This window comes from Rhinichthys klamathensis, unplaced genomic scaffold (genome assembly GCF_029890125.1).
Source record: "Rhinichthys klamathensis goyatoka isolate OS25496 unplaced genomic scaffold, OSU_Roscu_1.1 h1tg000370l_1, whole genome shotgun sequence".
Lineage (NCBI taxonomy): Eukaryota > Metazoa > Chordata > Actinopteri > Cypriniformes > Leuciscidae > Rhinichthys > Rhinichthys klamathensis.
In genome coordinates this window covers 34,164-47,363 of record NW_026606878.1, presented here as the reverse complement: position 1 = coordinate 47,363, position 13,200 = coordinate 34,164, and the positions used below count along the sequence as shown (strand labels likewise).

The 13,200-nt window shown below is 41.0% G+C and overlaps 1 protein-coding gene across 1 annotated transcript in view; it reads left to right on the top strand.

Moving 5' to 3' along the window:
* Positions 1-13,200, top strand: part of erc1b (ELKS/RAB6-interacting/CAST family member 1b) — a 198,416-nt gene that overhangs the window by 174,117 nt on the left and 11,099 nt on the right. The window contains exon 19 of the mRNA XM_056233411.1: positions 6,155-6,340. Coding sequence (XP_056089386.1) covers positions 6,155-6,340 — 186 coding nt within the window. The remainder of the gene's footprint in view (positions 1-6,154; positions 6,341-13,200) is intronic.

Sequence of the window (13,200 nt, the reverse complement as noted above, 5' to 3'; positions counted from 1 at the left end):
ACCCCCATGGTCACTCCTCCCACCTCATGGAGTGAAACTACAACCCACACGACAGCTTTACTTCCCTTTTCCAGAGGCTAATTTCTTCTTGGCAGTTTTTAAGTCTTTTTTTGCTCATTACGGCTGTGGATATACACACACACACACACACGCACAAATACACAATGAATGGAATGCTGTCCCTAGACTGCAGCCTTCATGGTCTGTTTAAATGGCGCTATGATGGTGACACTGGGAGTTACTTGGTATAAAAATTCCCTCCGTCTTTCTCCAGAGTCAACAGTAACCTGCCCTGGCTTTTTGTCCTCCTTTCCCCCACCCCGTGCATTGGCATTGACTGGGCTTTGACTGAGTGAGAGCTTTGGCATGTAAGTCAACAGTCATAAACCCCCCCACTGGTATAAATCTAATGGCATTTATATAAAAACCTGCGTAAATAGGTGACGAGGCACTAAGTTCATAAAAAGCTGCAGCAACAGAGTCCTGACATGCATAAATCTTGCCTCTCTTAAAACATGAGTGCTGTTGTAATATTGTACCACGCGAGAGAGAAAAAGTCATTGTTGGACCTTTTTGGTAACCAACTTCAATCTAAAAAATGTGTGTGTGTTACATAATTTTAAATCTTATTAGTAAACTAGTATTATAATTGATTAGAAAATCAATTGACAGCACAAATAAACAAATATATATTTGTTTACAAATATAAATATATATATACTGTATATATATATACATATACACTACCGTTCAAAAGTTTGGGGTCAGTGAGAATTTTATTTGTATTTTTTGTAGGAAAGAAATTAATACTTTTATTTATCAAGGAATAATTAATTTGATCGAAAGTGACAGTAAAGACATTTATAATGTTACAAAAGTCTTTTGAACTTCCTATTCATCAAAGAATCCAAAAAAAAAAAAAAAAAACTTTACAACTGACAGACCAACAACTGTTTCAACATTGATAATAATAATAAATGTTTCTTGAGCATCAAATCCTCATATTATACTGATTTGTGAAGGATCATTTGACACTGAAGACACTGACACTGGTGATGCTGAAAATTCAGCTTTGATCACAGGAATAAATTACACTTTACTATATATTCACACAGAAAACAGCTGATTTACACTGGAATAATATTTAATACTATAAGTGATTTTTGTTGTATTTTTAATCAAATAAGCGCAGCCATGGTTAGCAGAAGAGAATTCTTTTAAAAGTATTTAAAATCGTACCGACCCCAAACTTTTGAACGGTAGTGTATATATATTCAATTCTTGTGTGTGTGATGGAGGCAAACCAAGTGATTATTCTGTAATGCTTGAGCAAATTATGGAATTATAAGACTGTGGTTTGTGTGTGCGCGCACGTGTGCATGTGTGTGTGTGTGTATGAATGCAGGGGTCTACCTAGATATATTGAGAGTTGTGGATGGAGGTAGTGCGGTCAGTCGCTTATGAAATGACAGTATGGAAAGACAGACCAACTCACCTGCTCTTAATCTGCCATCCGAATCTGCTCTCCGCGCTCGGATTACATATGTTTCTGTCTGTGCTCTTTGGGGAGGTATGCGTGCATGTCTTCGCCCCCTTACCCTTTATTTGACAGTCATTATTCTCTCATGTCAGTATTTTTTTGCATGCCGTGGAGGTGATTTGTCTCTTTCTTGAAAAGCACTTTACGACGGCAGGCCCACCGGCCTTGTCAGTGTCTTGCAGGTTTGAAGCTTTGCAGTCCCTCCTTATCTTTATCCCCTTAACACTCATGGACGCGTAGCACAGTGAGACTGAAAGAGGATAGCCCAATAAAACTCTCAGCCACGGGAAAGGATGTGCGCCAGGGCCCGGCTACTGTGAGAGAGGCTTGTGATCCGCAGATCCTCCCCCACCAGGAGCGAGCTGTTCCGAGCTGGGCTTCGAGGGCGCGTCAGGGGCTTCCTGTGCCGCCGGGCCTCCGGAGTCTTTGAGGAAGGAGCCAGTGGCTCGTCTCTGATGGACCGCCTGACTGACAGCATTGATCCAGTCTCCTGCCTCTCAGTGTGGGTATCGAATGGCGCCCGATGAGCTGATAGGTGATAAATGAGAGAGGGAGAATGTGAAGGAGGCCGGTCATTGTTGAGGGGTCTGACTTCTCTTTCCCCCTGGTCTTTTTGAGGAGGGGTTCTCGAGCTATGAGAGTGCCAGGTAGGAGTAGAAATGCAACACACCACAGCATCTGGTGAAGACAGCTTCTTTTAGAGGAGACGTAATGAAAGAGAGCAGATGGACAGATTCCTCTGTGAACCTTTTCCGAAGTCTTTTGGCAGGAGCTGGAGTGTGAGGTTCAAGAAGGTGATGTTTGTAGCTGAGGTGATCAATGTTGCAAAGTGCAAGAGAACAGCCAAGGGTCTTTGTGGTCAACACCCCCAATCTATTGTCATTTTTGTCCTTATAGGTTCAGTGGAGGGTCCCAGGAGTCCTGACTCGTTTGAGCTTTTTGTTAGAGGACCCACTTAGCATTGTTCTGATTAGGAACCTGGGGATGGGCAAAATCAACTACACTATATATAACAGTACAATTAGTTTTGATGGAAAAATTTAGCCCCGAAATTATTAAAATAGTGATATCTCTTTTGTGTGTGTATGTATATTTTAATATAAATATGATCATTTTTTACTAAATGGAGGTAAATCAAAAAAATATTCATAAATTAATTAATCTGAAAAATTGTGTAACCCTTGAGTTAAAACAAGATTCAAAACTAATGCATTATACAATTTGGCTTTTTGAAGCTAAATAGCCAATATATGAACAATTAGATGTCTTTGACAAAAGTCAGAGTGGATTACAGACTGGTCTAATGTTCAATAATATGGAAATAAAGCAAACAATATGTCTGCTGCATTGACTTTTAAGCGGTATTCAGTGATTTCATCCTCCACAATAATGCAATGGCTTTGAATTATCCTAATTGGGGGCTTTCAGCAAATATTAATATATGTGATTAAAATCCATTTGATTAATTAATCGACCTATGTGATTTATTAGATTGGAGAAAATTAATTGCCAAACCTTAAAAAGAACTATTGAAAAGATTATTTTTCCGAGACGTCAGGCAAGGCATGATGGGTAAACAGGGACCCACTTCCATCCATAGTGTGTGTCCAAAGCAAGACGAGACAAATGGCGCTTTGAGTGGAAAATTCCCCTGTTGTAAATCTGTCACCTGGGCATGATATTTGTTTCTGTTATTGTAGCATTATTTATGATCTCAGTCTACCACAGGACTTAAAAAAAAAAAATTAAACAGCAACACGGCACAAGCCAAACAGTTATGACAGCACCCAGTTGACAGAAAACATAACCAGCTACGACAAGACGGATGTTAGCGCTGTGCTAACTAGCATTGGGCTAACTGTGACCATCCATGAACTTACCATCCACATTTCTTGACTAAACTACTAACATGATTACAGATGGTCATGCGGGACACTCTGTGAGGTTTTCAGGACTGTTTATCAGCATTCTGTCACCAGAGAGGTATTGACTTAGCCTTTAACCGGAGGGTGACGGATAGCGCCATGTTTGGGCATTTGTCTAAGGCCCAGAACCGGAGTCCATTCATGTTTTCTCATAGCAGATGGGGAGGAAGAGAAGGAAGAGAGGGGAATAAATGTCAAATCCCATCATTGGTTGGGCATTTTAAAAGCTTATTAGCGCACAGCATGCTTTCAGTCAACCATGTACGTAGCAAGTCTCTGTGTAATGGTGTGTGTGCACGTTTATGTGGCACCATTGCTAAGGCCGGGTTTATTTTAACTCAGCTGTTTTTCCGAGCATATCCACCCAGCCGTTCTGTCACAGCGGTTTGGAGGGCTTCTATCAGACCGCCTTTTTAAGGCCTCGTCCCTCTTTTTGTGGCTGCCAGTCAATCCGGAGGCCCCATATATCCTCCAGCAGCGGCGCTTGGCTGAGATACAAGACCTGACAGAGATGCGGAAGGAGGTATCGCCCCTTACAGCTGTTTCAGATCCCGCTCTGATACAAAAGACTCCGCTATTGGTCTGCCGTGTGTCACGTAGATAAATGTAGACTTTTTTTTGTCACAGCTGATTCAACAGATGAATTCCTGCCCTATTATTCATTCACCATGAGGCAGGGGTTTGAATTTTGGCACCCAAATGTGCTTTAGTAGGTTTTGGAGACTGGGCCGCGCTAGACCGTAGACTAACGAGAGCATGATGTAGGTCTCCGTGCGTTTGCTGCTCCGGTTCTTTGCAGAGACCCAGTTTGCGCCGTCTAATTGTTTCCAGAATCGGGGAGAACCGTCGGCCCATTTTAGACATTCCTCCATTCCTTGACTCTCTCATCCTCTCTTTCTCTCTCATAAGCTCTTCAACCTTGGTCTTCCTCCACCTTCCTACATCTCGTTCTTTCACAGTTTTGTTTGATCGCGCTCTGCGGCCAGGGTCCGCCCAAGAGAGCCTTCATTGCCCCCGGTGAGCCAACGAAAACACAAAAACATTCTGCCCTGGAAAGATACAGATGGGGTTAATAAGAATTAATAAAGTGTGGGGACACAAATGTTCTTGCAAGCTCAGGCTGCTTCAGACCAAAGCAGACTCTCTCCCTGTCTTTTCTTACATCTCTCTCATCACTCACTCTTTCTTTTTAGCCTCTGTTTCCTCTCTCCGCCTCTTGACAATCAGGTAACTGTATTTGCTTTCTTCTATTGAGCGATGAGGAGTGATCGCAGAGCTCCCTAAGCTCTACTATGTTCTCGGTCCTCTTTGAGAGGGTATTTATTTGGGAACATTTCAATAGATCTTCTGCTGTCTTGTTTTGTACTGTAGTATTTCAAAAAACATTGCTCACCTCTCCCATCCCAGAATTTATGTGTCCACCATTGCAGCTCAAAATCCGCTTATGTAACATCTTGATTCATACAAGACAATGTGACCAGGAAAGGAAAAGGCCAGCCTTAGATTGAGACCTGTCCTTTTATTCAGCTTACTCAGCTTTGCATTATTGTGCATTGTATATTCCCATTGATAATGGTGAACACTTAGGGAGCAGTTGTGTTTTTCAATTTTACAGTATTGTTCAATGCATTAGCTTTCATGAGCTAACAATGAACAGTATTTATTAATCTAGGTCAATATGTATATTTTTAAATACATTATATAATTTAATTCATAATACATAAACTGATTTAAATTTTATATTATATATATATAATGTAAATAAAAATATGCATTCTGTTTATTATTATTATTATTATTATTATTAAGGCTCAAGTACCCCTTCATAGTTCCTATTAACCTGTAATGGTACTGTATGTCATTATTATGTCTTATTGTAATTCAGGTTATTATTGTATTATATTAAACATCTTACTGAAAGCACTGCAGTGATAATTTATGGATCACCTCTTGCCAGGTTTGAACCTTTCAGTTCCAGTTTAGGCAATGGCATGCAAAGGAAAGCATACGGCTATCGGCACTCGTTCGCACTCACACACAAACCGCATGTTGCTATTTATCACATTTTTAGACTGACGTGAAAACAAATGTGATGGATCAATCTTGTATTGTCCCAGAATTCTTTGTTGAAGCCAGTGAGATACACACATGACACAGAGACATATGGTTTTTGGATTTGCTCCCACACAAGTGCATTTATTATTTTGATGGATACGGAAAAGCCGTGTGAGTGTCTGCTGTGTGTATAGAGATGTTGTGTAAAGACCGGGCATCTGTCGGCAGTGGTCCAGGTAACTGAGATTGTTTGTCTGTGTTCCTGGAATGGGAATGTTTCTCCTGACACATTTTTATTATACCACTGTTCTCACTGTGATTCATGTGTTTCAGCTGTGGTCTATCATCCATAATCGTACGCAACCTTTCACTGAATATTGCTCTTTTTATCCCCCCCCCCCCCCCCCCCCCCTTTCTTTTTGAATACAATCATATGTGACAGAGCAAAATTTGAACTCTGTGTTCTGGCTTGCTAAATGTGTTGTTTGCGTGTCATTTTAGCATGCGTCTGCATACCCGTCTTTTTATCTCACTGGCTCGTGTCCAAGTATCTAATTCTTGAACGCTAGAGGAAAACTGAGATTGAAATGGCTCTTTATCTCTAACCCATTTCCTCATTCCTGTTTTTGGACAGATTATCCCCCCACTCATAGACCTCAATCAGAACCGCAGTAAGCTGAAACTGTACATCAGCCACCTCACGGCCCTCTGCCACGAGAGAGACCCCCACATCCTGCAGGACCTGGCCCCGCCTTCCGCATACCAGCGCAGCCAACAGGACGCCTGGGAGGAGGAGCTTCAGAAGATGAGCCATGAACAGGTAGGACAAGGTGACATCCATGTGGGTGTACTCTTTTATTTGGAATATATCACTTTCATTGTATGCATTCATTAATTATGGTGACCTATCTAGTGTTTCTCTATTCACAGCTGTGATTTTGTTATTATGAAAAGGTTAACACTTTACAATAAGGTTCAATGCATTAACATGAATTAATGCGTTAGCTTGCATGAGCTAATAATGAACAGCATTCATTAATCTTGGTTTATATACTTTAAGTAATAAAAGTATTGTTCATTTTTAGCTCATTAACTAATGTACCAAATTGAAGCTTATTGCAAAGTGTCACCATAAAAAAAGACTTGATAGATGAAATTGATGTAACCTTTTATGCATCTTACCTTTTTTTCATGACTCGCTAAGCGCAAAAAGTTTGTCTATTTCTGCGAGTATGTGCACTCAAGGTACCGTAACGTTTCTCGGGTACTTGGATTTGTCACCCATTGATTATTGGAGCCATCTGGCCTGGCCCGCACGGCCCTTAGCTGACGCTAACGTTCACTGTCTATAAATCTCCTATTGGCTTTGAGAATCAGTCCGGCTCTGTGTAAATGCCATTAGTCCTCTTTATAGAGTGGAATGTGTTCCTACAGAAAATAAATAGTCCAATATATTGTGTTTTATTAGCTTCATTTACTGTTACTATAACAAAAGAAAACCAAAAAGCTACCCAAGGCTCACTTAAACGACGGGGGAGAGCCAAGAGTGGATGAAAGGGGGGTGAGAAAGACGTTTAAAAAAAATCAGAAGAAGAGCAACTGGAATGGCGCGATAAAGAAAAGGAGTGTCAGCATTTGGACTGCAAAAGAGAGAAGCGTTTGAGGAGGTAGTGGCTGGATTTAGTCTCTCCATGATGAATGATCCCCTCTCTGTAATAAATGTATGTGTGGATCCATTTTCTCTACTTCACTTTGAACCCATTGCCATACCTACCTTAACAGTAAATTGTCTGCAAACGGACAATGGGTTTAGTCCCTTCGTCGGTGCATCCCAGTTCTGCATCCATCCCTATGCTTTTTGTAACATCAGAAAAATAAATTGTCTGGAAGTCTACATATACATTATACTCACTTTAAATCGGCCCCATTCCTCAAGAGGAGAGGAGAGTGATCTGCTGTGATGGTGCCAAGGCTTATACAATGCTCATGTGTTTCACTGCATGGGGAACTATCTGCTTGGCAGGTTTTTGGCTCGCTCCAACATTATTGAAATGCATTTTTTTATGTGGGCTGCCTGATGACAAGCCTTTGGCCAGTGAACAAATAATGTTTAAGATTTTTAGTTTGCTGCAAGTAAACTTTGTTCCAAAAATTGGCACTTTCCAAGGGACTTCCCCCCCAAACACCCCCCCCCCCCCCCCCCCCAACTTGTTTAATATGAAGTAGGCGTCTGTACATTTATTTTCCTTTGAGAGAAACAGCTTTCATCAGACTGTACGGACAGACTGAGAGGTTGCACGGCCTTTCAAACAGAGTGTTGCCACTGGTCAGTCGAGGCTACTGCATTATGTAAACATCAGGTCTGTTTTGTGGTTTTCAAATTGAATTTTTGCCCGTAATGTGCTTAAAAGGGGCCAGAATTTCCAGAATAATGCGAGACCTCCTCGGCCCTGTAATACCTAGAGAAGATACCCGTTAGCATTCCCGTTCACCTTCATAGCAGTCTCAATCCCTTCACTCGTGGCAATCCTGAAAAGTGGTGTCAAATGCAGCAGACAGAGACTCTGTTCGCTGAACTCTGTTTTTGCTTGGTCTCGCCAAGCCGTTATTCCTCCTCGACCTCCTCTAAGGCCAACAATCCTGTGTTTATGTTGTCCAAACTATCAATGACAGTGTTTAGAAAGCACCGCTGTTGTGGGGGTGGGGTGGGGGGGGTAAGAACTCCTGGACCTCCGCGCCAGGTTTCTGACTAAAAAGGGTTCTCTCTGAGACAAATGTGTCCTCTTTGGTGATGTCACTTCTGTGAGAGTGAGAAGCAAAGGAATCATGTAGTATTGTTCAAGAGCGTTCAGGTTTGTGCCAGGGTTGCAACACTTGGCAGCCTTTTTTTGGCTTGGCCAACATGGCGATTTCATGTCGGACACATTAAGGCAAAGATAATGAATATTTCAGGATTCACCGGTTAGGCTTTACCTCTCAAACGTTTACACATATATCAGGATTTTTCCTCTCCAAATCCAATAGCTCTGAGATATTTAGCGTTTCACATCCATATGGTATCCACATGTACGGGATCCTGCTCATTCTTCAGTTACATGTCCTACATGTAAGACACAATCCGCTTGAAGAAACTTTTGGTCTTTCTCTGATGGTGGAATCACTTGCAGATGGTGGATTGGACGAGTTGCCGGCAATCACAAGCCTGTTTGATTGATGTCTTCTTTGACCTCTCTTCTTTTTTTTGCGTTGGGAGTGTAGCACATTACATTAGCGTTCTCTCCGCACTGCAGTTCGCCCATTTAGATCCCTTCAGCACGGAAGATGCCAGAACGGGCCCGTTTGGCCATGACAGGCTCAAATTGACGAGAAAAGTCTGGGCTCATTATTGGCTTATTTAGCCTGTTCTGTTCAGTCCATTATTGTTAGTAACGTCCACATGAATTTACTTGTGGTGTCTTTTGATGGCACGTATGCCTCTCCATAGACCCTAAAGTGGCTCGATTTGGGTGAAGGCTCTTTGCTAATCATCATTCTTATAAACCAAATTATTAGTAACTAATTGAATGGCCCTTTGTGGCACAGTCGCCATCGAGCCTGTAGAGGAATTGAGGTTGGTGTCCGCTATGCCCGGTCCTCTACTAATGACAAGCTTCTTGCATTCAAAATGTGCTTTAGTATTTACGAGGGGCAACACACTGTTTGAGCCCTTGCCCTTTCTTTGAAGCTAAACATTGATCTTTTAATTAACAGTTTTTATGGGCTTCCTTTTTACTGGCCTGGCACTCTAAGCTGGCACAGAGCTGGGTAATGTAGGACTTTGGGGTTTCTACCCTGATTTCCTTTGTCTCTTTCGCAGTTTATAGCATATAAAGACAGTGTTTCCTTTTTGTTTCTTTTCTTTTAAAGGGATAGCTCACTAAAAAATAGTGACTTTTTTTTGTCATAATTTACTCACCCTAATGTTGTTTCCAAACCTGTATGACTTTCTTTATTCTGTGAAACACGAGAAGCTATCTTGAAGAAATTTTTTTTTTCAGACAATGAAAGTCAATGGGGTCCAGTGCAGTTTTGGACCCCACTGACTTTCATTGTATGGACAAAAACAGTTCTTCAAAATATCTTCCTTTGTGTTTGTTTCCCAACACTTATTGGGCTCTGTTCTAAAGCTATTTTAATGGCGACAGGCGGGGTTACTCAGAAGATTGTAAAACCAAGTTATACATAAGCCCGCTAGACATCATAATAGATTAATCAGGACGCAGACAATGCAAACACACAGGAGGATCATAATTCACCCAAAAACACACTCTTGTGAACTCGAACTCGTCTATTACTTGGACTCCGCCAGACCGCCCCATTAGGCCTTGCTGCCAGCTTGTCCTCTGTTGTGGTCAATCCTTCTTTTATTACTCGTCCTCCCTGCCTGTTTTTTTTTTTCTGTTTATGGCGTAATGTTGTTTTATTTGGTTTGAGCTGTTCACAGGATGTTACTGCATCTCTGTTTAAACGGCTGGAATGCAGGAAGGTGATTAAGCCGGTGCTGAAAGAACCACTCAGTCATACAACCCACAGAGCCAACAAAGACAATAGACTCACCAAAAACGCACCCCATTTAGATGAAGAATTGGTGTTTTCAGGAACAAAAACAAAATTATTGTGCATTGTACATCTAATAGGGCCTTTAGAGTTTAACTGAAGGGTAATTGGGTCGTGAGTAATAAATATGCCCTTACCAAAATATACTGTGGTACAGATATCATAAAGATAGATGGATGGATGGATGGATGGATGGATGGATGGATGGATGGATGGATGGACACATTCACACACACACATGTATATATACAAATTAACATTATATGTATAACATGACTTTTTTGCTGGTTTCAATACCCAATTATGAATAATTCCTTGAGAAAAGCAATCATCTGTGACACTGTTTGCAGCTGTGAGACGCCCCACTCCTGCACTGCAGATGTGTCTGTGATGAGCAGTCATTGTTTGATGAAAGTTACTGTCAGTTATGTTCTGTGGCCAGTTTCACCTCCACTCTCATAACGTTCGAGTCTTCTGTTTACTTTAGAGACTGCTGATCTTAGATCAGTATGTAAAGTTTACAATCTTGGAGGAGAGAAGCGAAGTGCTCGACCGCCCTTGGCCAAAGTCATCTGGCTGTGATCTGGCAGCACAAAGCCAGCTGTATAAATAGGGGAGAGTCTTGCATTTTACGGGTCACTCTGAATAAAACATGAACTAGAGAAGATTGATTATTAATGACCTCAGGGCTGGAACAGAAATAATCTGTTAGGCCTTGAGTCCTCCATTCTTTTTCCTTCCCTCTTCCCTCTCTCGTTCTCGGCGCACCTTCATCTGTCTTTCGCTCACTTCTCCTCTCGGTTTCCTTTCCGATTGGCACTCCGATAGATATTTACTTTAGCCATCTGTTTTCAGACGTTCCCCTTCGAATAGATCAAGAGTTCAATAAGGATTCATGCAGATTTTGTGATGATTCACAGGCTCACACCTGTCAGAGATGGCATCAGATCTCTGTGTGGGCTCCAGTGGCGGTCCACTAGGGAGTTTTCCAAGGAGGTTGATATTTAAATCAAATAGATTGTTGTAGGTTATGATAATCATTTTGTATTTCTGGCCTGTGACAAATGTTCCATCCTCTGCTCCTTTATTATAGTTTTCTTTTTTTATGGCACTTCATTCAGTCATTCTTTTTTATGAGATCCTTCAATAATTTGGACTTTGTCAGTATTTTGGCTAAGTTAGATAATCTTTCTTCACCTGTTGCATATGAAAGTGAAACAGAAAACTAATTGGCTTGAAAGGTTGCCAATTTAATTTCTTCTCTGTTTTGCCTTTTTCGGTCACATTTGGAAACGTTATTTGGATTGGTCAGTTTACTAATCGGCCTGTTTTGGCATTCGTGCAGTGATTTTCTGGATTTTAGAACAGGAAAGAAAAGATTTTTTTACAAGAGATGCATAAGAGCACGAAAAAAAGACAAATTAAAAAACTTTAATTTGCATTACAGTAACATTTCAGTTATCAGCTAATATTACAGATTTTTTTAAACTTATGGATGTGTCATTTTTAATTGATCGGTATTGGATGTTTAAATTGTTTGTTTCAGTTACCTTTGATTAAATACAGTATAATGCTCACTTTATAAAATGCTCAGTTAATCTTTAAAAAGAACTAATTTAATAACACTGTTAAATGTAATCTTTAGCTAATCTCAAAATAAATGCTATTTTGTCATACTCTACTTTATAATGTTTTTATGCCTAAATTCACTTATAGCATTTACAATTAATATTAGTTTTAATTTATTTATTTTTAATTTGTTTGTTAACTTTTTTGTTTTTTAATATATGAATATATGGTATTTATTGAAAATAATTACTGGCTTATTGTTATCGACCAGAATTGTATTATAAGTGCAGCCCGTCTTATTTTATGTCACTCTAGTTCAGTGCTTGAAGTGGATAAAAACGTCAAGGTCCCCCCTCGGTTGCGCACCGGCCCACTTCGAGCACTGCTTTAGTTCCTACATTTATTTAAATAAATATTTGAGAAGACTCCGCCTCCTCTGATGCACCGCCACCGGTGGGCTCTTTGGGAAGGACTGTTGGTTAAAAGCAACAGGAGCTGGTCCTGGATCAGCCCCTGATGTGCCTTGTTGGCGACTGCAGTGCGTCTGTGCCCAGTGGGGCGGGCTGCAGGCTGACAGGACCATGAATCCAGGGCTGCGTAAGTGCAGTGTAATTTAAACGGGCAGGAAATGGGGGTAAACATAGTGGAACAAGCCCACAACCCGCACAGCCACGATTAATGAAAACACATGGAGCCGGCGCATATGTCTGCTGTAAGTGGGCCTTTGTATTACGAGCGTCTCTGTCTCTTTTTCGTTTGCTCACATCATTGTTGAAGTCATGCCGTGTATCAGTAATAGCAGTAGTCATCTATAAGTCATAAAGTGCAGACAGTGTAACGTAGTTGAAACATCTGAACGGCAGTTGTATGAATGAACACTCCTTAAAGCAAACACATCACAGAGACGGGAGGTGAGACATAGAGGCGTCATAGACTAACCACTTATTGATTTTTGATCTGTTGATTGCAAGCATTACTAGTAGTATTGTTTAAACTAAATCTTTGATATATAACCCATCCCTCACCGTATGCAAGACAAACTTGTACGAGATCTCGATTTGTGGCTTTTCATTTACAGATTTTACCTGGAGGACAATAAAGTGACACAAAAAATCGCATAGACTTACAATCTGCTGTTTAGACTCTAATCTGAACTGAAGTCTTGAGCATGTCCTGTTGCTTTGGTTTCTTTTGTCTTGTGTTTTCTAAATCCAACTCTCAAACGCTGTTTTTGTAATACGTCGTTTCAACGAGTGCTAATCCTGAGGGGGTGCTGACCGACTAAACCAACAAAACTTCTCAACCGACCCCTAAACATCCAGAGCGAGGGAAAGCGCAGCCCCGTCTTCAAAGCAATGTGAGATGAGCCCTCTGTGCCCCGCGCTTGTCTGTTAGAAGAACTCGCTTCTCCTATATTTTCCCACCCAGCGAATATATATGAAAGCACCTCAGACTCCGGGTACGTCTCGCAACACATTTGACTCGGGGCGAGAGGAAGAATAATATATGAAATAA